This window comes from Heliangelus exortis, chromosome Z (assembly GCF_036169615.1).
Source record: "Heliangelus exortis chromosome Z, bHelExo1.hap1, whole genome shotgun sequence".
NCBI classification, from domain to species: Eukaryota; Metazoa; Chordata; class Aves; order Apodiformes; family Trochilidae; genus Heliangelus; species Heliangelus exortis.
This window is the reverse complement of record NC_092454.1, coordinates 69,850,084-69,874,018: the sequence shown is the minus strand read 5'-3', so window position 1 is coordinate 69,874,018 and position 23,935 is coordinate 69,850,084. Positions and strand designations below refer to the sequence as shown.

The 23,935-nt window shown below is 35.2% G+C and overlaps 1 protein-coding gene across 19 annotated transcripts in view; it reads left to right on the top strand.

Moving 5' to 3' along the window:
• MEF2C (myocyte enhancer factor 2C) overlaps positions 1 to 23,935 on the top strand; it is a 137,938-nt gene that overhangs the window by 48,884 nt on the left and 65,119 nt on the right. For 15 of the 19 annotated variants that reach the window (XM_071730957.1, XM_071730947.1, XM_071730952.1 and 12 more), the window contains 2 exons: positions 10,946 to 11,143; positions 22,524 to 22,727. In XM_071730957.1, coding sequence (XP_071587058.1) covers positions 11,090 to 11,143; positions 22,524 to 22,727 — 258 coding nt within the window. In that variant the 5' untranslated portion in view covers positions 10,946 to 11,089. Of the gene's footprint in view, positions 1 to 7,230; positions 7,423 to 10,945; positions 11,144 to 22,523; positions 22,728 to 23,935 lie in introns of those variants that run through there. The other 4 variants (XM_071730950.1, XM_071730960.1, XM_071730951.1 and 1 more) reach the window with 3 other exon arrangements.

The window sequence follows — 23,935 nt, the reverse complement described above, 5'->3', positions numbered from 1 at the left end:
CTTAGAAGAGCAAAATCTTTATGTGGAAAGTATGAATTGTTACCTAATATAATTTCTGATAACAACATGCTGAGTTAGATTGGGCTATTTATGTCTTTGTAACTGGCTTTGTAAAGACAGATCTTCAGTATCTGAAGTGCAGCTCTTTTAGTTCTTTATCCTATCAAAGCAAAGCTCCTCAGTGTGCTGTGGATCCTATGTTTCTCCATCTCTTGCTCTCTGTCCACGTGAATATTGTTAATATAAATATATCTATTGCTTGTCCCTTTTCTGCACCATGAAGGATTAAAAAAGAAAGAAAAAAAAAGAAAAAAAAGAGGAAAGAAAATCTGTAGAATATCCCACTAAGCCAGAACAACAGAAAATTCTTTCCCTAACAGGCAACATAAGTCAGTTATTTCAGGCACCTCAGCCATTTCTTCTCCTGTGAGGCATCTTTTTTTGTTTTCTCCCTCTTACCAAATTCCAGGTTATTTTTCCTTATACCCACGTCTGTTTAAAAATTTTTCCATGTTTAAAACCAGTGAGAATCTAGTTTGGGTCTTCCTGCAAAGAGAGGTGACTCTTGTCAAGACACAGCCAGGAGTCTACAAGTAGCAAGTAGCTTCAGTAAGTGAGTGATCTTGTGCTGCAGCGAGCAGATAGGGGCATCTACTCTTATTTCCTGATAGTCAGAACCTTCCATTTTTCTAACATCCTGAACATGCAAAATTCTAGACATGAGGCACCAAACAATATCCATGAAAGGTTTATTTCCTGTCATGTGGAATATAAGAGGTATCAGATCTTTGTAATCACAATATAAGTTTTCTATTGCTATACTACTGCCATATTTTTCTTTTTTACCTTTTTTTCAAACAGATGTGTTCTGAGTTCTGAGCTCATATATTTCTGCTTAAATTATGTGTATTTTGTATGTTTAAAAGCAGCAACCTGTTCTAATTTATGAGCTTTGCCATTAGAAAAAGGCATGTATTTCACAGACAGAGGCAGTTCCTCACTCTTATTTGAAATGCAGGTGTTTTCATTTTTTTAATAGCCTTATTATGTACTTGACACATATTTCATCTCCTTTTGTCCTTGGAAAAAAATGTTTGAGTGGGACTGGAAGCATTAACGTAGACTTTTCAGCTGTCATGGTCATTGGGAAGACTGATATATTTCCTCTCTTTTTGTTTTTTTCTTCCTTCTCATTTTAAGCCTGCAGCTGTCTCTGGGCAAGGAGTTGAGTTCAGGGAGTGTCATACTTTTTATACTCATATTTATCATGTTAACTTTTACACAGAATGAATGAGCAGTTAGCAGCTCAGGAGCTCTCCACCATGTTGTGTATTCTACTTTACATTTAAGAACTATATTTAATTCTTTATATTTCTGGAAAGGCCAGGTGTTAAAGGGGAAAAGCTGTGTTTCTTGAACTGGGCATACAAGTGAGAAAAACAGAACATCTCTATCTAATCATTCCTCTATAGGAAATTGATTGCATGATGAAAAATGTGATTACTTTTGGGAAACAAATAGAGGTACTTAAATATGAAATTTCTGTGTTTAGATCTATGGTCTAGGAAAACCAACTGTGTGTTTCTGTGATATTAAAAAAGAAAAAGACAAATTTTGAGTAGACTGAGGATATGAAGAAGGGCTTGTATACCATAAAAGCAATTTATTTTTCCACTTCAATCTGTATTAGAGACTAATTCTGCTTACAAAGCTTTTCTAACTTCTTTTTCAGCAGTACTGATGGATCTGTTCTCATAGTTGCATCTGTACAAAGGAGTGGTTAGATAAAAATCAGTGGCATTCTCTGTGTTCAAAATCATATCTGCCTGAGACTCAGTCCATCGTTGGCAAGTCATTGATTGCAATGGACTGTTTGCATCGTACCTGGTAATTGTTTGATTGATTGGTAGATTGACAGACAGATAGACAGAGACATAGAGACACAGATATAGATAGATAGGTAGATAGATAGATGCATAGATATATAGTTGTCTGAGGCATTAGTCAATCCATAGAGAATCTAATTTTCTAAACCAGAACAGGACAACAGCAAACTGGTAGTGATTTTACTTGAGAGACTGGCACATAAAGCCTCCATGAATCTCTGAATATTCGTTCAGATTTTGAGGAATGTCTGTGTCTCAGGGACAAAAGTCTTTCACTTTTGATTGCTTCAGTTCTCTGGTGGGAAGCTGAGCAATGTTAGGAGATATGTTTAAGAGATCTTTCCCCCTTTTGGCTTGAGTAGCCAAAATCAGGGAATTACGGGTGGTTTCCATTAGGAGAAAGTGAAAAGTAACACAAATATTTTATTGATGTTGTTTTTTACAAAGATTTCTTATCTCTAAATGCAGCAAAATTCAAGAATTAATGTCAGAAATCACAAACCTCCATAAAATGATACCTAGCAAAATTCTTTGCTGTCTTTTGTTCAAGTATCCAGGTCATCAGAGAAGTTATTTTTACCAGTAGTAGTCCTACACCCTTCTACCTCCTTTCATCTTCCAGCCATTACTCAAATTACTCTTAAAATGGTAACACCAGGAGCAACATTTCCCATCCAGAAAAAGTGTTATACCATGTTAACACAGTTATACAGTTTCCCTGTTAAGATTTTTTTCCATCACTAACCCAAAATGGTTTTACTTTTATTCAGGCTTTACTGTGACAATTTTTGTCACTTTGGTCAAATTGGAAAGGATTCTGCTTATTAACCCCTTCACAATAGTTCTATAGACTATGTTGTCCATCAGAGGAACACATTTTCTTTTAATGAGAAACTTATTTACATCTCAGTTTTGATTCTCTTCATTCCTACAGTTATGTTCCCAGTTTTAAGGTACTTTCCTCCTCACGTTTTCCCATGTTTTATCTCCTTAAGTGAAACTTCTTACTTTGCAGCTTAGTCTGTGAACCAAGTACAGTTCTTACTCATTTATGTGCTCATGCCAAAAAATTCCTTTTTCTTAAAGCTCTTTTCTTTTAAAACTTTCTGAAAACTTTCATTTGCAAATATGTACAATACTCCTTTCCAAAATATGATTACTAGGTTCCTACACACCAAATCTTTGTTCCTCCTCACAGAGACGAAGTGGTGGTGCAGCACAAACCTAGAATATCAGAACTCAGCTTGTGTTTTTAAATATAGATGGGAATAATTACAGTGCCCTTCAAATGAGAAAAGGAAGGATCTTGGGTCAGTTTATAAAATCCCTCTGAAGCTTGTTGGATGAAGGAGACCAGGTCTATGTAGAGCTGAACAAGTCCATCTTTCTTACTTCTTCTCCACCTACTCTGTTTCTTCAAGACTCATCATTGACAATAGTTCAGACACTACTGTCCCCAGCTTCCTCGTGTAAGTGCATGTGCCAACCTTGCTTGCATTTCTGCAGTTCAGAAAATTATAAGCCGAAAGTAATCAAAAAGTCTTTTCTGGTAACAAAGAAACCTTTTGAGAATCAATCCTTACCTTCTTCAAAAGAGAACGATCTAAAATTGTCTTCCACTGTTACTGGCATTACTGAGCATTTGTGCAAGAGTTCAGACTGTGATTTAATACTGTGGTACATAGCTTTTCCCAATAATACCTGGATTTGTCCTCTGATTCTTAAAAGCCATTGTGGGGATTTATGTTCCTCACCACAGACTTCCTCTCATGCAAGCAGTAGTAACAAATCTGTAAATCTAGATTTAACCACAGCCAGGGACTGCTTTCAGGTGATGCAATGACTTAAATCTAGAGATCTTAGGCTTTTCCTGTAATAAGAAAACACTCCCCAAAATTCTTTACCTTTGTATAGAATACTGCTCCCAAACTGTAAGCACTAGTATATTACCCAGTATGAAAGATGTCTTTAAATATATCTTGACAAAGATCAGAGCTTTCCAACACACCATGTGCTAAATTGCACTCCTGTCTCCATTGAAATGCTTCCCCTTCTCCTCCTGCTTGTTAAATGACAGACTGAATTTGTAAAACACATTTTCTGATTTTTATTGCACACCTATTGAGACAATCCAATAAAAATATTAGTTCAACACTATTGAGACTCCTAGCTGAAATTGCAGAAGTCCAATTTCTCTACTCCATTTTCAGGCAGATTTTCATTCCTAGTCACTGTCTCCATTTCAGACCAATTAAGTGTTTCAGTTTTGAAGCTTTTCTTTTTTTCCTTTGTATTATTAGCTTGTCTGATTCAATAAGCTCTTATGTTTGAGCCAATCTTCCAAGCACTTCAGGGATCTTATTCCATATTTATTGTTCAGACTCCCATAATGCCTGTCTAGCTGCCAAAGGTACATCATGAAGCTGATGATAAACCTGTAAACTTCTTCAAACTATGTGTGTTTTCTTTTTTTTTTTTTTTTTAACTGAGTGATGGGTAGACCCTGAAATATCACCTGCCAATCATTGTAGATTTAAAATCAACTTTTAATGGGTATTTTTTTAGTATACCAGCATTTCAATTGATTGCTTTTCTTAAAACATGCATTACTGTCTGCTTTCTTTCCTTCACAGTATGAGTTCCAATGCACTTTTTGGAAAAAAAATTATTTTTTTTTTTACAAAACAAACAGTCTACTTCATCTGTTCTTCAAAAGTGTTGTAAATTAGCCAAATTTTCCTTTCTTCATCAAGCTTAGCAGGCATGTATCTCATCTTATTGGGCTGCAGGCAGTAAGTTTTCATCTAGATTCCTGGTGGTTGCTTCCTCTTTGGGTGCCCTGCTGCAAGGAATGACTTGCCATCTGCAGCAGATTCCACAGTCACTTGGAAGGCCTTTGGCCTCCTGTCTTGGATCTTTATCAGGATGTCTAGGTTTGGTATAACATGTATCTATTATCCAGAAAATCCTCCTTCACTGTGCCCCATGGGCAGCTCTCAGCACATCCTCTGGAAGGTGACTCTGAAGTCACTGCTTTCCTTTTCATAGAGGCCTGGGTTACCTTCACTTGGCAGGTGGCTCCAGCCTTGGTTGCTCAGTCTTCTGAAAAGCCAAGTCCCTGGCACAATTAAGTAGGACTACTACTATTAGGAAATAGTAATTTTTCTACTATTTTATCAGTGATGCTTAGTTAGCCACCAAAAAAGCCTTTTCAGGCAAACTTCGCAAAATAATACCAAGTAAAACTCTTCCACCCACACTGCCTAAGTTCTTTCTCTGTGAAATAACTTGGTACTGTATTTGAGTTGGACACTACAATGATTACAGTGTCTTATTCAAGGGTGAGGAAGTGTTCTTACAACTGGTTTTCAGAAGGGTTTAACTCAAAATTCAAAAAAATTTATGATGCTAGAGGTTCTCGTGCCTCTTCCTTGTAACATAAAAATAAAGGTATTGATTATAACACAGTAACTTGGCTGAAAGAAAGGATTTTTCTGCAGGTCATTGCTACATTGTCAGTGTAATAGGAATGTGTTTAAATGTAAATGTGAAAAGCAAATAAGCTACACCTCCTGAATCTCTGACTTCAAAATAAACAGATTTTACTTTACTTCAAAAATAAATAAGTGGGGTATCAGTTCACATAAAGACTCTTACAAATTCAGCAGTTTGTTTCAAAATCAGTAGTAAATGTAAAGGAATTTGAATTCAGACGAAAGGATTTAAATTTACTCTAAAACTTTTAATTAACAAATATAGAGAATGATTTTGCAGTTTGCACATTTGTGAACATTTTACTCTTTCCTTGATTCAGAACTTCATTGCCCTTGAATCTGTTTTAAATTAATGTCCTTATCTGTAACAAATTAAACTCATATAAATTAAACTCAGGAATCAGGTTAGATAAATGAAAATACGATTAAGCTTTGATAGCTAAAGATTACAAATATTTTCTTTATGTACTGATTTTTTCAGTTTGACCTACTCTCTCTCTAGTAGTCAGTATTTCATCTGTTATATTATGTCCATTATGGTTTAAATGTTTGTTTTATGCTTCCTGTAGCAAAAGGCATGATCTTGAGAGTTAAATTTAGTGGATTTAAATGTATGCTCTTCCAGTCTTTTCATGTGGCAGCCTGACCATAAGATCAAAACACATAAATGTAGGTTATGCTTAATTGCTAAATTGAAGTGTACTGTACAGATGTTTGAAACCTTAAGATTACTCAGATTCATTTGTTGCATGGCTTTCTGCCTGGGTAACCATACTGTAGATGATACCATTTCTGCTTGACTGATGTATTGCTATGATGATGACATATATAATTTTATTGTAACTTTTCTGTTAATGGCCCAAACTGTGTCTTCTCTAGTGACCATGCAACCAAACTGCATTAAATGTGAAAGGACCACTTATAACTTTAATGTCAGTTGGTCTCAGCCAGATGACATAAGAGATGATTGTTACTTTCTACCTTTTCTGTATTTCTTTCAAATTTATCCCACTCACGGTGACAGGGAAAAATGCTAAGTGTCTTTATTAGATGCAGCATGCCCAGCTGTTTCTTCACTGTGTGTCTGTGTTAGAAACATAGCTGGGCAGTGACCATTTTATTTGAATATGTGTTTACGGCTGCTAATTTTTTGTCAGAAAAGTTGCTGATGTATTCTTACTCAGTACATCTAGATTTTTAGACTGATTCATAACTCATTTGAGGAAACAGAAAGGCTTGCATGAAAGTATTTCAGCTATGAAGTTACTTTTATTTATTACAACAAGAATGGTACAAGAATGGGAACAACTTTTTTCTTTTTTTTTTTTTTTTTTTCCTTACATCAGGATAATAAAAAAAAAAAAGTATGTGTTCCTTTGGCTTTAACCTAATTAATCTGCTCAGAATGTGAGCTGCTTAATGGCACAGGGACATCTTTATGCCAAGTTTGTTTCCTTTGTAAAGCAACCATGAAAATGGTAAACCCCAGCACATTTTAACTTTGCTTTCCTCTGGCTGTCTCCTTGTTTATAAATTAAATATTTTGACTCCCCTGTTTTGATACTCCTTATTGCCTCTGGTGTGACTTGTTCAAAGAACCCTCTGTCTGGGGTGTTGCAGCAGAGCAGATTCAGACGGTTCTGCTCGGAGAAGGAAGTGGAGAGTTTTGGTTCCCATTTTGCACTTCTGGAACAGTTTAGGGAAGGAAGCACCTTTACACCTTTTATTGTTCGTGGTTGCTGACATCATATCCTTCCCTGACCACTCTGTGCGTGTTTCCTGCCATTCTATCAAGATTCTTCTGTGCTGCAGAGAAGGGCTCTGGGGTGTGCATGTGTGTGTGTGTATCTGTGTGCCTCTGCCTGTGTCTGTCTGTGAAGGTACCAAGGAGAGACAGGAGTGGTCAAGGGGTCTGCTCTGTTTGTCCATGAGCTCTTTTCCCTCCTCAAGGCTCAGATCAATCTCCTGTCAGCTACCACACTGCCTCTCTGCCAAATCATATAGCGAACAGAAGCCCGCCAAAAAATGAAGTTCCTCTTTTTGTAAGCAGTCTGATTTTTTTTTTTTTTTTTTTTTTTCTTCCTGTGTTTGGGTTAGCAAAAAGGAAAAATGCCGAAGACCGTAACACAATGCTTGTAACTATATGTTTCTTTAAGTGCAATTTGTTTGCATGTAACCATGTCATTATGTTGGAAGGTTTCTTTTATGTGGAGAGTTACTTCAACAAAGCTTCTGGGATTATTTTAAGTTCCTTTTTAGGTTCTTGTGTATAATGAAAGCCTGAAGTTACTGTTTGAGTTTCGTTATACTGTCAATTTTTCTGAAGTGTGCCTTATTAGTGTTAGGGAAATACAGTTTATCAGTTAACAGGAACTCTAAATACTTAATATGTAATCCTTAATCCTGCAAAACCTTGGTTTTGAGAACACTGGTGAAGTCCTAAAGCAGCCGTGGGGATTTGCTGTCTGCAGATTTCTTTAGATTCTCTTTAACTCAGAAGCCACCAGGCTTTGAAGGTTTTAGCCCTTGAATCCAATGTCTTGATTTACTCTTCTGAATCTCATTGATTTGGAATCAGTCCAGCTATCTGCTTGAAGTATGTAAATGTGCAAATACTCTACAAATTTGTAATGTGCAAATGTACATACTAATGAAATTAACTATAGGCAAAGACACAGCATGTGAAACAGGGTGTGTTAATATGATGTATCTGTAAAAGAGTGCCAGAACATTCCCTATTCATTTCTAGCAGCAGTAAAAATAGAAGACATTATTTTTTAAAAAAGAAAATAAATTTGCTAGGAAAACTGAAAAACTTTTATTTTAAATTAAGCTAGGAAGCAAACAGGATTGAGATTTTTTTTTTTTTTTTTTTTTTTCGCCAAGACAGGAAAACTTACCCTGCTGCCTGTTGAAGGAAAATTCTGTTTCTTTGCAAATGTTTGGTACATATGACTTAACACATTCTGTCTTCCCCTTCAGGTTCTCTCAGATTGTGTGGTAATAGTTAATAACCAAATCATCTTTGTTCCTCTTCAACTTTATTTTCCTCCAAATCTATTTTTCCTCTTAAAATAAAACTAGTGTACTTAGTGGCTTACTACAGGTAATGAATAATAAAATTCTGCTCATCAACTGTTTCATGAATTACTTTAAGACAGTTCTGTGCATAACACAGGAATTTTAAGTGTCCTGACTTTAATCTGCATACAAAAGATTTTGCTGTTTAAAAACTGGTCTTAAATGTGGAACTGCTCAGTGTGTGGGAGGGACTCAACATATTGCTCCTCCACCATGCTTTTTTTCCCCTTTCCTGGTAGATTTTTCTGATTATTCAGTGGTTTTGCTGTCCTCACTCAGCATCAGCATCTTGATCTGTTGAGCAGCTCTCCTCCTTGCTAACCTGTCACCACTGCTCTAATCTCTCCATCCTGACCTTCCACCTTGCAGTGAATAAGAGCTTAGGCAGACGTGGTGATGTAAGCTGATAGTGCTACTGGCTTCAGCTGAATGAAAGGAAAGGAAATATTTCCATATGCATTTGCTGTGGGCCAGTGTCCTGGCTTACTGTTACAGAGAGAGCCTGTTAGACTCCTTTGGGTCCTGCATGTGCATGGGAAACACCAATCTAACTTGCTCTTTGTTTCGGAGGTAAGACTATAGGAAAAACAGGAAAGAAACCCAGTCTGAGGAAACTTAAAACTGCTTCTAAAAATAGGCTGGGTTTGTTTGTCAACACTGAATATCAGATAAGATTGTCTCCTAGATTGGTATGGGAAAAAAAAAAAAAAAAAAAAAAAAAGTAGTTTTATAAATACATTTAATCAGCCTTATTTATTTCAAACTTTTGGAGTTTGTTTGGGTTTTTGTTGGTTTTTTTGTTTTTTTTTTTTTTGGTAAGATCAAGGGCCTTTGTGTCCTTTTAAGCAGTCGAACTATTTTCAAACAAATAAAAAGCAGAAAAAAAAAACTTTACAGCCTGTTCACTTTATTATATTGGCAAAATTAATTGTTCCACATTCTACGTAACAGTAATGACTTTGGCATATATAGATATGCCTATCAAATAATATAAAAAGTAATTCCTGTAAAGAAATGTAGTAAGAATTATACCTGTCCCAACAGACTAGCTATATCATAGCTAAAAAGATCAGACTGCCTGCTTATTTCTTAGCTTATTTTTTTTTTCTTGGAGTGGTAAAACACTTGAGCAGCTTAAAGTTTAACGCATGCAAGGAGAATCAAGAGAGGAGCAAAGATCAGAATGAGTGAGGTCTTGCTTTTCCACCTCAGTAGCTTTGAATCAGAGCCAAACAATGGATTAAATGGAGAGGACATCGGCTTAGAGTTACGTAACAAATTGTGAGAATTTAGCAGGTTGGCTGCGAAACTACGACCTTAAAATCAATAGGGAAACACCAGTTTCTTTCTGTCTTAAAGTTACTGAAGTTTTACTTTTCAGTGCACTATGGATCTAACATAAATACAGAAAAAAAAAATTTTTTTAAATGACTCGTGCTCAGATTTTTGTCTGTTTTTAAAAGAACTCTGCCTTTCAAAAAGGGTTGAAAAGGAAAAAAAAATTACGTCTTCTACTTCAGTACTAGACTATATTTTCTTATATTGCTATCAAGTCTTTAAGTGCTAAAACTACTTTGCATATGATAGAAATCAATTTTGTGATTTATAATATTTTGTGACATATGGAATGTGTGCTGCATTATGTATTCTTATATATTACATCTCACTGCCTTTGGTTGTGCCATGGAGCTGGTATCACAACATTCAGGGAACTACTACTGGTGCATTACTAAAACTGTGAAAACATTTCTCAAAACATCCCTAAATTATAATCAGTCTCTATTATTCTGTGCTCTTCAGCTTGGCTCTTACTGCAAGAATTTTTATATGGGAATATGTACCTGTTTTCTAGTTATAAATAATTTGTTAGAACCTTTTAGGAGCTACATTGAAATCAGATGATGGAAAATACATTACTTTTTTCGTCTTTAAGTATCTTGGGTAATACTTGCACTAATCTATAATCTTAAAGAAAAAGGTTAAAAAAATTGGGTTTAAAGTAGCTGACATCTCACATACATCAAGTGACACTTTAATAAAGGTCCATCCTATTTGCATAATGAGGGACATTATCACCTCTGCTGTCAAAACACAAGATTGTTTTCTCTTCAGAAATGAATTAACTGGCCTACTTAGCATACATAGGTACAGAAAGGTTCATTAACTCTGTGATTTAGGTAATTTTTCATATTAAGCCGTGAATGATATTTAAAACTAGAGACACCAAATTCTATTAAAGTTTTGGTAATGTGAATTTCAGTCCTTTTTTTCATTTCCAGATATGTTTGTGGGTTTATTCATAAAAAAGAAGCCTTTGCATTTGTGGTTGTTTCTCTATGTATTAATTATTTTATAGATACAGCATTTTTTAATCTTGATTTACTGCACACTAAACTATAAAGAGGATGTTTGGCCAGCTCCATATAATACCTTTCATCTAGTTATCAATTTTGTAATAACATTTTATTTCATTTCTGTGTTTAGCAGGAACGGATGCAGGGGACTGTGAACTGAGTAGTGCAAGTGCTGAAGAAGGAGGTTTGTTTTGAGGAAACGGGAAAGAGGAAGAAAAGAGAAGGGAAAAATACATAATTTTAAGGAAGAAGGAGAGGAAAAAAAACGGGGACTATGGGGAGAAAAAAGATTCAGATTACAAGGATTATGGATGAACGTAACAGACAGGTGAGTAACAAAAAATACTGTATTTGAACATCATATTATATTTCTAAGGTGACTTATAAGTGATTTAAAAAGCCAATGACTTTGTGTACGTATACATATATGTATACATATACACAATGTATGGAAGACTATCAAAGAAAAAGCACTTCTGGAAACAACCAGAAACCTCACACACAGTTTTTTTCAAGTTTAGTAACATTTAGTTAGGAATTTATTACTTGAGGCCTTGATTTTACAGAGACTGTTATAGATGCTCTATTTCAGGCCCCCTCTGCACTTGTTTTGAATTCAGTGTGTAATATACAGGGCTAAGCACATCTGCAAGTTGTTACAGGATATAGACTTTTAGTGTTATTTTAGTTTATTTGCTGGAGGTCTTGCCTTCAAATTCACAGATCCAAATTATTTATGTTTCTACACATTCACAGTGGTTTTGTTTCTAACTCTTTCATATAAAAATGAGACGACTTCGTTAAAAAAAAAAAAAAATCTCATCTTTTGCTGTCTGAATTTTTAAAAGGGTAATCTAGCATATACACACATACAATAATACTGGCATGTTGTAGATATGTGCCTACTACTGATGCTATGGCTAAATAGGTCCAGCAGGACTGGTTACTTAATTATTACCACTGCTTTAGACAAAATGTCTGAGTAGCTGCCATACAGTATCAACACTTTTCACTGCTACTTAAAATATTGTTATAAATTAGCGAAACCTCTTTCTTTTTTTCAGAAAAATAAGCTCAACAATTGGCACCTTAAAATAAAATCAGTGAAAAGCTGCTGCTTTTTATGTTTGGTGTAGATGGATGGATGTTTTGTTGAAACTGGAGATTCACAAGTGTCAGAAACGGTCCACAAAATTATTTAACACATTGATCAGTGTTCATACATGTGGCTATAATTTAGGAGTAATCTTCAGTAGCTTTTTTTTGGATATATTACCTCTATTAGTTTGATGTAAACATTTTTCATATATTAAGTTCTTTTTTAAGTAATGTTGTTAGTCTTCATAACAATGTTGTTATGGCCTCATAAAATCCTCAGCCTAGGTGTAGCAAAGTAACAACAAATAAAGATTCTCAATATGCTTTCCAAGGATTTTTAAATTTTGTGGGGTTAGTAGTCTTTTGTGTTCTCCCTGGCAGAAAATCATGTATAAAAGCAAAATTACATTTATGATGGACACACTTCTTGTTTTCCTTAAAGGTTGCCTGTTGCTGTGGGCCAAGCCAAAAAGGTGTAATTTTATTAGTATAAAACCATCACCATATTTATTTTAGTATGTTTCTAGCTCGAAATTGAAATTGGATTTGAAATAATGGACAGAATTTATCATTAAACATTAAGACACAAGTTGTTTGAAACTTTCCCATACTACCATGGCTTATTTTTGAAGTTAACCTGAATTTTTTTGTAAATGACACTACAGCTTGTTGCCACTAGTAACATTAGTTCATACTATCTCTTCACTGTCAGCTTTCTCGCTCAAATATGGGATTTAGAGAGAATTCAATCACCATTTTTTTCGAAGGGATATCTTCCAAGAGGCTAAATTTACTTTAAAAATTGGAGACAGCTGGTCGTTAAAGTCATTCACAGTAGACTCAAGATTTCCAGCACCGGCTTTCAGAACTAATAACTATGAATAAAACGATACTAGAATACTAACAGCTATAATTATATAATGCAGAAAGCATTTATCTTTCTAGTAGTTGATAACATCCATCATGTTGTTCAGTCACTGTGAGGCTGAAGATACAGATTTGCCTTATTTTACACTTCACATAGTGTAATTCTCTTGATTCTGCTCCTAATTTTTATTAATATATTGAAACATAGTTTAGAAAGTGTTTCTACCAGTTTTACCCTCTTTGCATTTGGTGCATTTAGATTTTAAGCCAATGAAATGGATCCATTGATCCTTTTGGACTGTGGGGTTGTGCTTTTTGGTTGTAACAATATATGATTTAAAAAACTGTAATTTCTATAACAGTTGCTTTATTTTTAACCGAATATACGAGATATACTGTTTCACAACTTAAAATATGATGTGTTCCTCAATTGCTGCTTCAGTGAAGGTTCATCAGTTTGTTTGTTTTCTAACTTACATGCTTCTAGTAATCATGAAATAATACCTGGTTGATAATCTTTTTTTTTTTATGACATAAATATATTTGATGCACAGGAAAGATTAAAGGGTTGCATCAGGAAAAAAAAAAAAACAACCCAAAAAAATCAAACCAAGACAATATTAACATACCAGCTAAAACACAGTTTCACCAAGACCATTTATTGCTCTATTTACCATACTTTGTATGGAGGTGGCTTTCTTTCTCACTACCTCACTGAAAGGTATTTTGATGAACAGCAGAAAATCACTGGAAACTGCATTAGTGTTGCTTACATTCAAACTCAGAGTGGTTTCACAATACACAGCATGTTAGATGGGAATATGATACACGTGGATAGTGCATACTCAGCTTTTTCCAAGCACATAATTTTTCTGCAGGACAGTACATGCAGGAGGCCACCACTGAAAGGAGCATTTTTTCTACCAGTATAACCTCTGCTCTCTTCCACACCACTCTGCTATTGCAGAAGACTCCTTTACTGCTCAAAGTGTTCATATGAATGGGTTGGAAAGGACAGAAATAGTACTGACCTCTCATCAAGGGGATTCCTTCCAACCAAGCCTAGCTGGTTGGATTTATGTACTTTAGTGACCATACTATTAATAAATATAAGTTGAAACAGTCCAGAGTCAGATGTCTGGCTCCAAATCACATGGAAGTGTGCAATGTGGGGATATGATCTGCACTCAAAAGCTATTTTAAATGCCAACATTTTGGAGTAAGTTAAAGGAAAACTACTACAACCTAGACATTAGAGACCCAGTCCTTCTACCCTGAACTTCATAGGATCTCTGACATTGACTGCAGGATATGCAGAGCTCAGGCTTTTAACTAGGAGGAGCCATTAATTTCACATTCTTTCATGTGAGATGCCATTTGTCAGGCTTTTTCGTAGCCATCAGTTACCATGTGGTTACAAAGGTGGCAAGGATGTTTGAATTTTATGAGTGGTCACAAATTCTCTTTGGCCGTGAAAGTTTCAGAAAAAAACCTGAAAAAGTCTCTTTCAGCCTTCTTTTAGCCATAGGGAATGGAGTTTAAATAACAGCTGGGGCTAGAGTAAAAGTGTTTTTTGTCTAGTTTAGTTACTGCCATGTTCCCAAGAGAAAACAAAACTTTCAAGAGAATCTTGTCATAAGCAGCCAGTGTGACCAAACACTTTGTTTTCATTATTGTGACACTGGATTAGGTAGTCTTCATAAATGTGGAATGAATCTCTGGTGGTGTTCTCAGGCTTGTGAGATTGTGGTAGAGCCTTGTGAGCAGCCCATTCAGGTAGGCTACATACATTGTATTAGTTGCACCACCAAAAATTTTTAGGAAAACCAAAAATATTAGCACTGATATCAGATGTTGGATGCTCCTAACTCCTTCAAGTTCGTTGTGCAGAAATTTCAATCAATTTCTGGAGAAGACTGCTGTGTAGAATTATGGGTGGTTTAAAAAAGAAAAGAGGAAGGACATTTGCAAAAACTTGGGTGAGCTTTATTTTCAGGTTTTCTTAAGTGAAAGAAGGTGAACAGCTAGATCTGTTATGGCCAACACATGAAGGAAAAATTGCATTAATTAACTTCAGAAAAAACCTCTTATTTTTTTCTATTTGGTTTTCATCACTTTGAAATACTTTGTTAGTTTTAATGAAGGCCTTTTGTGGTCTGCTGTAGACTGGGATCATCTGAAACTCTCTATGCAACCATCCAGGCAGGGCTGCCCAGGTCTCAAATAAATAGTGGTAATGACATAAATGATATTGTATTGCTGTTACACAAGGTCACTTACAAAACAGCTCATTAAATCCATGGCTTGTGAGCTAAATCCAGAGGTACATTGACCAGAAAAGAGGGCATATTGACCCATTGACATTCTAGTATTGGGTCTGGAACACTGTCTTCCTTCAATCCACTGGTTTCTCTAATTATTATTAACTACTAGGTGTTAAGTGGTGATCCACCATTTCTTATCCCTCCAGTCTACTCAGTATTTCTGCAGTTTTTTTCCCCTGCTTGTGGAGCATGCTGTTTTCAGTATCACAGTTAAAACTGAGTTAATCTTACCTAATGATTCTGCAAATTATTTAAACCATATCTTTCAGATTGTAATGAGCTACTGGGAGCTTAAATGTTATTAAATAACCTAGGAAGTGTACACTTCAGTATTGAGGTGCCTAAATAGTAAGACAACCTTTTTAAAGTATCACATCTGTATAATTCTATGAGGTGTAACACTATCAGACAGTGTTTAACTTTTTCATGCATGTACCTTTTGTCATTTGTTGATTCCAGCAAATCTGTAAAGCTGTAAACCAAGAATTACTGCAGTTATCAGCTCAATACAGAACAAATTAAAGCAGATAAGTAAAGTGAGGTTATGGGTCAGGCAAAGAGTATCCCAGAGGGAAATGACCATTTGCAGGAAGACCTAGATTTGTTCTACTGACTTTGATACCTAATGCTGCAAGTTTCAAAACTAATTTCAGCCTTGTGAGTCTATTTTTATCTGAGTTTAAGCTCTTTTTAAAAGGAAAGAGACTATGAACTGAATCAGAAACTCCCCCTTAGCAAGATAGAAGAGTCTTGCATTTTAATGCTAACATGAGTACACTTTAGATGGAAAACTTTTTCAACCAATTTCCTGGTATTTTCAGTCTTCCCTAATTGGGTATCTCCATTTTATCCAAGATCTGAGATTTTATGATCTTTTTCCCTCAGGGAAATATTTTCCTATGAAATCATAGCTGTTCATCTATGCAACTAAGCACCATTCTGTTCAATGCAACTTTGTCTTAAACATCACATGATTTTTATCTTTTACAAATTTGAATTCCTCCCCTTGCTTACATTAAATTGCACACAATAATACATGTATGCCAAATACAGCATTACAGTTAGCCTTGGTCCTTCCTTTTTCAGAGGTAAAGTTAGGTTTCTGTAAGCAAAGAATATACCCCAAGTTTTCATGGCTCCTAAACAACAAAGTCTCTACAACTCTGGCAGCACTTTTCACTTCATGAGAGGCTACCTGAGAGGTAAACTTTTAAGAGAGCTGCTGAACTGAACTGTGAAATTCTAGAACATGTTATATTTAAGTGTTCTTGTATTACAAACGTATGTTCTGAGCATAATTTAGAGTGAATTAGCATAAGGTAAATATTTAGGTCAAATTACTTCTAATTTGAAGTGCGAGCAAGAATCCCAAGTAAAAAAGAGTGCAGTGATGAATGAAGCATCTGCCAGCACAGCAGAGCTGAAAACCAGTGCAGACACAGGCACAGCCTCTCTGTCTTGTAAGGAATGGGTTGGAAAGCCCTGAGGGAGAAAGAGCTGGAGGTGGGAAGCAGAACTGAAGCCATTGTGGAGAGGAAGAAGTTACACTCTTCCTGTTATGACAGGAAATGCAGACAAATGTGCTTCCTGACCATTTGCTCAGCAGGGAATGAAATATTCTTTGACCTTTACCTTATGAACATTTTAGCAGCACAGAACTAGTAAACATGTTTTTTTTACCCTAAACATCTCTTTGTACCTGCCAGAACCAGTGACAGCATAACAAAAAAAACCAAACCAAAACAAAAAAAGAAGTCATCTTTCTTGTATATTGTATTGGCTATTATATTTTTGATAGAGATTATAGGGCTTTTTTTCTTAAAATATGTACATAGTTTTACGTCTATATGTAATGGACTGAATTCTATCTCCCTGACTGAACAAAAGGAAAGGAAGTATATCAAAGATTAAAACTCTTTATTAGTCTTGCATCCCTGCCTGGTTTTATATCTTAATTTGTAAGTTAAAGTGGGAAGCATATTGTTACTGCCAAGCCTACTGCTTTCTGAGTTACTATGTCATCTGTTAATTAACATATCTTCCAATTATTCCTCTTTACTTACAAAGGAAAAATTCATATGAGAGACCCACCAACATGTGTTGGAGTTGGGCAGACTGAATGATCACTCTATTTTATTTATGTACTAATATAATAAAAAGGGGGTGTTAACACCCCACTACAAAAACTTCTCTTTTATACAGATTTATCATGAACATTTTTTTAATATGTATACAGCTATAATTTTAGGGCATCCTGCTTAGAGCTGCTCTTTATCTGAAGTATTCAGCAAGTTGTAGCTCAGAATGCTTGAGGCTTTCTGGGACAATAGCTCTTTTACCAGCATAATCACTGCTGTCTCATCCCTGTAAATTATGCTGGAGGGTTACAAGAACATGGAAGCAGGCTGCTGAAGGTCCTTTAATGCTCTTTAAAGGGTCTTTCATGTAATATGGCATGCCAAGCTACTACATAAAGGAAGGTTTGTTTGCAGTGAATCCTGCACTGGTGCTGCTTCCCAATCCCACTGAGAGTTACTGTAAAGATAACCAGGCAGCCAGGCTGCTTCATATGACAAAAAAATCTACACAAAATCAGATAGGAGGAAGGGGAAGAGAGCATATGACAATAGCTCATGTCTCTCCAGTAGCTGTTTGGGATTTCAGCGTATGATAGGATTAGGTGCCTGTTGTTGGTGACATTTTAGTCAAGAGCACTTTGCTTTACACGTGGCCAACTTGACTTTATTGTGTTTGAAATCAAGTATGTTAGCTTCCACTTGTTACATACACTGTATCTCTCCACACTTCCTCTAGTCCTTGTACCAGAGATGAAACAAGAACAACCAGAAAAACACTTAATTCTTGACCAGGCAGTGGCTGCATCAGAAGCTTCTGTGCATCAGTGGTCCCTGATTTTCACTACTCACTCTTATGTCCTTAAAGGCAACAGATATAGGTGGGAAAGATAATTTGCATGTTCCCTGTTTCTCTCATCTTCTTGTGTCAGCAACAATATGTATTTATAATCACGATAAAAAGAACTGAAATGATTGCTGATATTTTGCCACTGGCTGGACTGAATTGCTTGAAAAATCACAGGACTGCTACTTTGACATCTTAAAGTGTTACCACATATACTGGGACTGCTAGTGACAAATACAGAGTGCTTTATGGCTCAGCCTCTTGGAGTGTGTGAGGTTTCAGAAAAAGTACTAGAAGAACATGAATTAAAACTAAAAATAAACTACAGTAAAGCCAAACCAACTCCCACCAAAAGATACAGAAGGAAAAAACCACTCTAGTCTGAAAAACAAAAAGAATGTATCCAGAAGGCTGTATTCAGTAAATGGGAGCATTAATGGCTGATTCTGTTCCTCCACTGATCTATTTATTAATATAAGCAGCATATAATTAAAAATTTAGCTACATAAAGACTATTACCAGTGACCAATATCACCATTTGCACACACACGTATTTAAGTTAAAATTTCAGGACATAAAAGAATCTATATTCACAACCAAGCAATGTTACCTTGTAGTTTATTTGGTTTAACAAAGTTTTATTTATTAGTGATTAAACAAGAAAGTATGTGCTGGGCCAAATTACTCTTTAAATGCAGAATTCATTCCTGAATTCAGGCTGTCCACAGAAGCTGCAGTGAGTGCTCCATGGTCCATTTCTCAGAAGACTCTTGCAGTTTTCTGCATGAAGAAGTAGTTGAGAGGTGTTTCCATGGCATTAAAGAAGTGCCAGAGTTGAAGTGGAAAAGAAAAGTGTCTTTTTAACTATCTGCTGCAGTACATTTCCTTTAGCACATGAAGTGGGTTTCACCTTTAGTTAGAATTTCATCCAAATGTATCTAACGCTCATCTTAATTTATATTAAGGTTGGTTTGGGCTTTTTATTTTGTTTTGGTTTGGGTTTTTTTTTTTCTCTGTACTTGAAAGCAGCACCTCATTTATACTTATTCATATAGCAAAATACTGTAGTAACCTACCTTCTCACTGCACTACAGGGGTAAGTTTGCCCCTCAACTTTTTAAAAGTAAACTTTTAAATTAGTAAAATAACTACAGGACTAGGACAGGTAGTGGTAGACTAGTGGGGTTGATTTGATTCTTGCTGCTTAAATAAAGTTAAATACTAAACAGATATTGAAATGCATTTGGATGGCCTTTTTTTAAATATGTTGATGAATTGTCTTGTATATGTGGTTTAATCTCTTTTGTTTATGTCAAAAGACAAAATAACATTGTCCATTGTTACATGATGCTGTCATGACTGAGAACTTTGAACACAGTATTATAATAAAAAGACAACGGGATGACCTGGAATTTTTGGTAGTGTGACTCCAGATACTCAAAAACTCATGTTCATGCAGCTCATGTGTGTTTTGTTCATTATCAGTTCAGCTGCAGTTATAGTGCTTAAGTGTAGTTTGCACACTGCCTTCCACCTAGGAAAAAGAAAACAAATATTTCAAGGTATTTATTCTCACTTTTGCCTCTCAGCAAAATTTTTGTAATACTCAACTATTATCTGTTAGTTTAGACAGTACTCAATAGAAACCTTAAGTTTGGGTGAGTATGGTTGACAAAACAAATGGTTAACCAATTGAGACACAAACAAGTTAAGTAATAAAGATGCTGTTTTATACAGCTCACAAAATTAGCATCTGTAAGAGAAGTATATATTAATCTTCCCTATGTGGCCACAGGAAGGAGATTATGCAAAAAGAGTATTTGATTTTAAATGGCTTGAAAAGCATTCCTAATCTTTCCTGAAGTTACTGACCTTTCAAGACACATTGGAAAATACAAGTTCATCCATACCATAAACTGTTGTAAAAGCATGATAAATTTAAATATATCTGTAAATGTAATACATATATGTAAATGTAAGGAGGAGGGAGGGCATATTTAAAAAGAAAAGTAATATTCCAGATCACCATAGAAACAGTAGTAGGTACACTTTTTTTGTAGCGCATTTATTGGCATTGGCAGAAGGCATTATCTGAAAGATTTAGAAAATGTTAGAAAAATCAAGGAGTGAGAAACAAAAAAAAACCCCAAAAACCAAACAAAAATAAACAAACAAAAAAACACACACAAAAAAAAAGAAAAAACACAACCAACTTTAGAACAATTAAGACTGTGTTTTAAAGAGAGGAAAAAAAATCTAACAGTTTTTCTTTTTTTCACTTTCCACAAAAAGGAACTCTAACCACTGTCATTCTGGTGATAAGTATTATGAAATAAGTATGTGCTATGCAGCACAGCTGTGTGGTTATTCTAAGTGTTCAGGAGCACCTAACAGTACAAGCAAACAGTGGCTTTAAAGATATTTCTGTACTGGAATAGACTTTGATGGTAAGAAGCTGCAACATGCGAAATTCTGAGGTTTCTGTGCAACAGAAACCATACTGTACAGAGACACTCCACCTACAGCACTGTGGTCAAAAAGTTGATTGAAAGGCATTTCAGACACAGAAAAATATGTTGAGCTAGTACATTTTATTTTCTCAGTGTTTAGCCTTTTCTAAAACATGTTTTTATATATATTCACATTTCGACAAATACATTGCAATTTTCTGTAATCAGAGAAAGCGTTAAAGGTTTATTTGAAAGATTAGGGGTTTTTTTTCCAGAATATAAATTAATTTTTGTTAAATATCACATTATTCAGTCGGCATATCAAAAGGCAGTGAGATAGACAAATGTAAAAAGAACTTAGTATCAATTATGCATACTTGAGACCAGTGCTGTGGAAAGTGTATTTTTAAAATGCTTGAATAATGGTATTTAGTGGCAATTCATCTCTTCTTAACAGTATGTTGACAGAGGCTAAAGAGATTGAAATGACAATAAGACAAATACCATTCTGTATACATTTGGGAGCATAAATGTTCATAATGTTGGCACAGAGCCTCATCTTTCTCAGATGGACTAACAAACAGAGATTAACAATACTTAAAGATCACATTTTCCATGCCCTGATGTGCTGGGATTTTAAGGTAGTCTGGGGTTGCAGTTAGAATTAACTTGCATTAGGAGTGTGATGAGATAAAACAGCAGCCATATAGACCATGTGGAGAGGAATCTTCTTGCCTCAGCATTAAAGTTCAGAGGTGCTACTGCTTATGGGTATTAAAGAATGGTAGCAACTACTGCAGTATTAGGCAGACCTATAAACTTGGTTGTGTGCCTCTGCTGGACTTATCAAATTCTATTAATAATATTCTTAGGAAAAAAACCCATTTTTTTTTTGGTCATAAATTATTGTAACAGAAAATTATTGGAGAAAAAAGTAGATGTAAAAAAAAATCATAGTCATTGTATACACGTAATGGAAATTGCATACATGAAGAAACAGAAAAGAGGAAAATTCAACCATATAATAAGTTTAAATAGCTCATGGTAGTTTCTGCTAATGCAGAAAAGAAGAGAGGGAAAAAAAAAAAAAAAAGCCACCAGCACCTTTATTTTGGTGTTCAGGTCTTTCATTGTTAAAACAGTCCCTGTGGAAAATTAAGGTTTTAGGCAGAATAACGATGCTTTTCATACTGCATGGGTTTTGAATGAAGTCAGGGCATTAGCTGGCCTACTGAGAACTTAAAAGTATATCTTTATTTTCCTATATAATATCACCAAAATCCTTTGTACTGAAAAATTCCAGTTCATATATCTAAGCATCTAATTTAAAAAGAAATACAGTATTCTACACTTGTGTTTAGAAAAGACCTGGTTTCTAAGGTGGTATTTGTTGCTGGCCAGTTATTGTTTGTCCTTCATCTGTGCTTTATAATTCTCATTTGTCACATGCATGAATTTTGAACACTAAATATTTCTTGAAATCTACTCTGAGGGTGTTTATGTAACCAGTGTACCTCTTTTACACAAATCTATATGAAATAATTTCTCTGTTAAAAATTTAGCAGGGATTGGAGGGCATGGAAAGTCAGTTAAACTCAAAAAATAAGAATTGCCTCCCCATGCTCACTCTATTTCCAGCTGCAAATCTGAGATGCAGTTTTAAAATTGATGGAAAAGATGCAGTATCAAGAGTATATGAACTTAAAAGATACAAAGAAAGATGAAGTATCAACAGTTCATAGGGCTACTAAATTAAAATGCCCCATGTTCTTTACTTGTATCCTTGTATCCTTTACTTGTATTTGTGAGGGCAGAATTAGATGCATTTCCTCACTGTCTTAACAAGCACCATATATTGTATTTTAGAACTATATCTCTATTAATGCATTTGCCTTCTGAGCTTGTTCAATTGAAAAACTACAGAAGTCACACATTTCCAAAAAAAAAAAAAAACTACAAAGACCATCTCAGGGATTTTTGACCTTTCTTTTTTCTTTTTCTCTTTTTTTCTTTTCTTTTTTTTTTTTTTTTTTTTTTTTTTTTCCAGGTGACTTTTACAAAGAGGAAATTTGGGTTAATGAAGAAGGCTTATGAACTGAGTGTTCTGTGTGACTGTGAGATTGCTCTGATCATCTTCAACAGCACCAACAAACTGTTCCAGTATGCCAGCACTGATATGGACAAAGTGTTGCTGAAATATACCGAGTACAACGAGCCGCACGAGAGTCGAACGAATTCGGATATTGTTGAGGTAAGAGATCATGCTCTGTGGGGATTCTGCTTTTACTTTTCCATGAGACAAAGTTACTCAAAGCAAGGTACCCTGATCATCTTCCTTGAGTGCTGTAGAACGTACCCTGCAGGTGACACAGCAGCAGGAGAGCAGGAAAGGGACAACAGAGAAAGGGTTTATGAGTTGGAGGTGGTGCAGCAGAGACTGGAAAGAATATGATATTTTATATTTTATGACATAAATAATATACTATAATATATAATATTTTTATAAATTTTATTTTTAAATTACACAAATATAAAATTTACACAACTTAAAACTTTTATAATATTTTATATAAAAGATATACATATATCATTTTTAACAAGATATAAGTTTTATCCTGCTGAGTGTCACATGCTCAACAGAAACTCCTGTATGGAATCTCTGGCACCCTGTTGTCCAGCTTTCTGTGCTGCTTTGTCCCTTTGTCCCATTAAACCTCTCCATGCCTGGACCACTGCCTCCCAGCTGAATCTCTCCCTTGTCCCCCAGTCACTCCCTGTGTCATGCTCTCCAGAAAACATGGTGTGCCTTGTCTCCTCACCAACAATTTTAATGTGCTCTGTTCATGAGGAACTAAAAAATGCGCCTTAAAAGATGGGGGGAAAAGAGGAGTTAGAATTACTGCTTTAAGGTATTTGATTGAAGTTTTTAGCTTTTTGGTTATTTACATGGGAAGGTGGTTTCACAAAATTCAAGAAAAGTTTACTAAGAAGCCTCTCAGTAACTAGTTCAGCTCCCTCACACAGAATGATTACCTTACACACAGTGGCAGTTCCAAAGCAATACTATCAGAATGCTATACTATCAGAATGTTATCAGAAAACCTTGTAACAATAATTTTTAAAAATGTGTTTCCAGTTTAATTATTAACTAAAATGTAAGATTTTTCAAGCTTAAGCTTCTAATATTTCTAGAAAAGGCAGTTTAATTTATAACCACATTAAGACTCAAGCCATGCAAAATAAATTAAGCTTTCAATGATTTTGTTGTAATAGCAAAACACTCAGAGCAATATCTAAAAAATTGCTTGTGTAACTTACACAGCTTCTGTTTTCAAAGCACCTGAGTGATTAACCATCTAACTATAATTTTAAAAGTATTGGAAAGATTAGGTCCTACTTGAAAGATCATTGAAAATTTATTTGTAATTGTTGCTGAACACCATGGCCAATAGCTTAGAT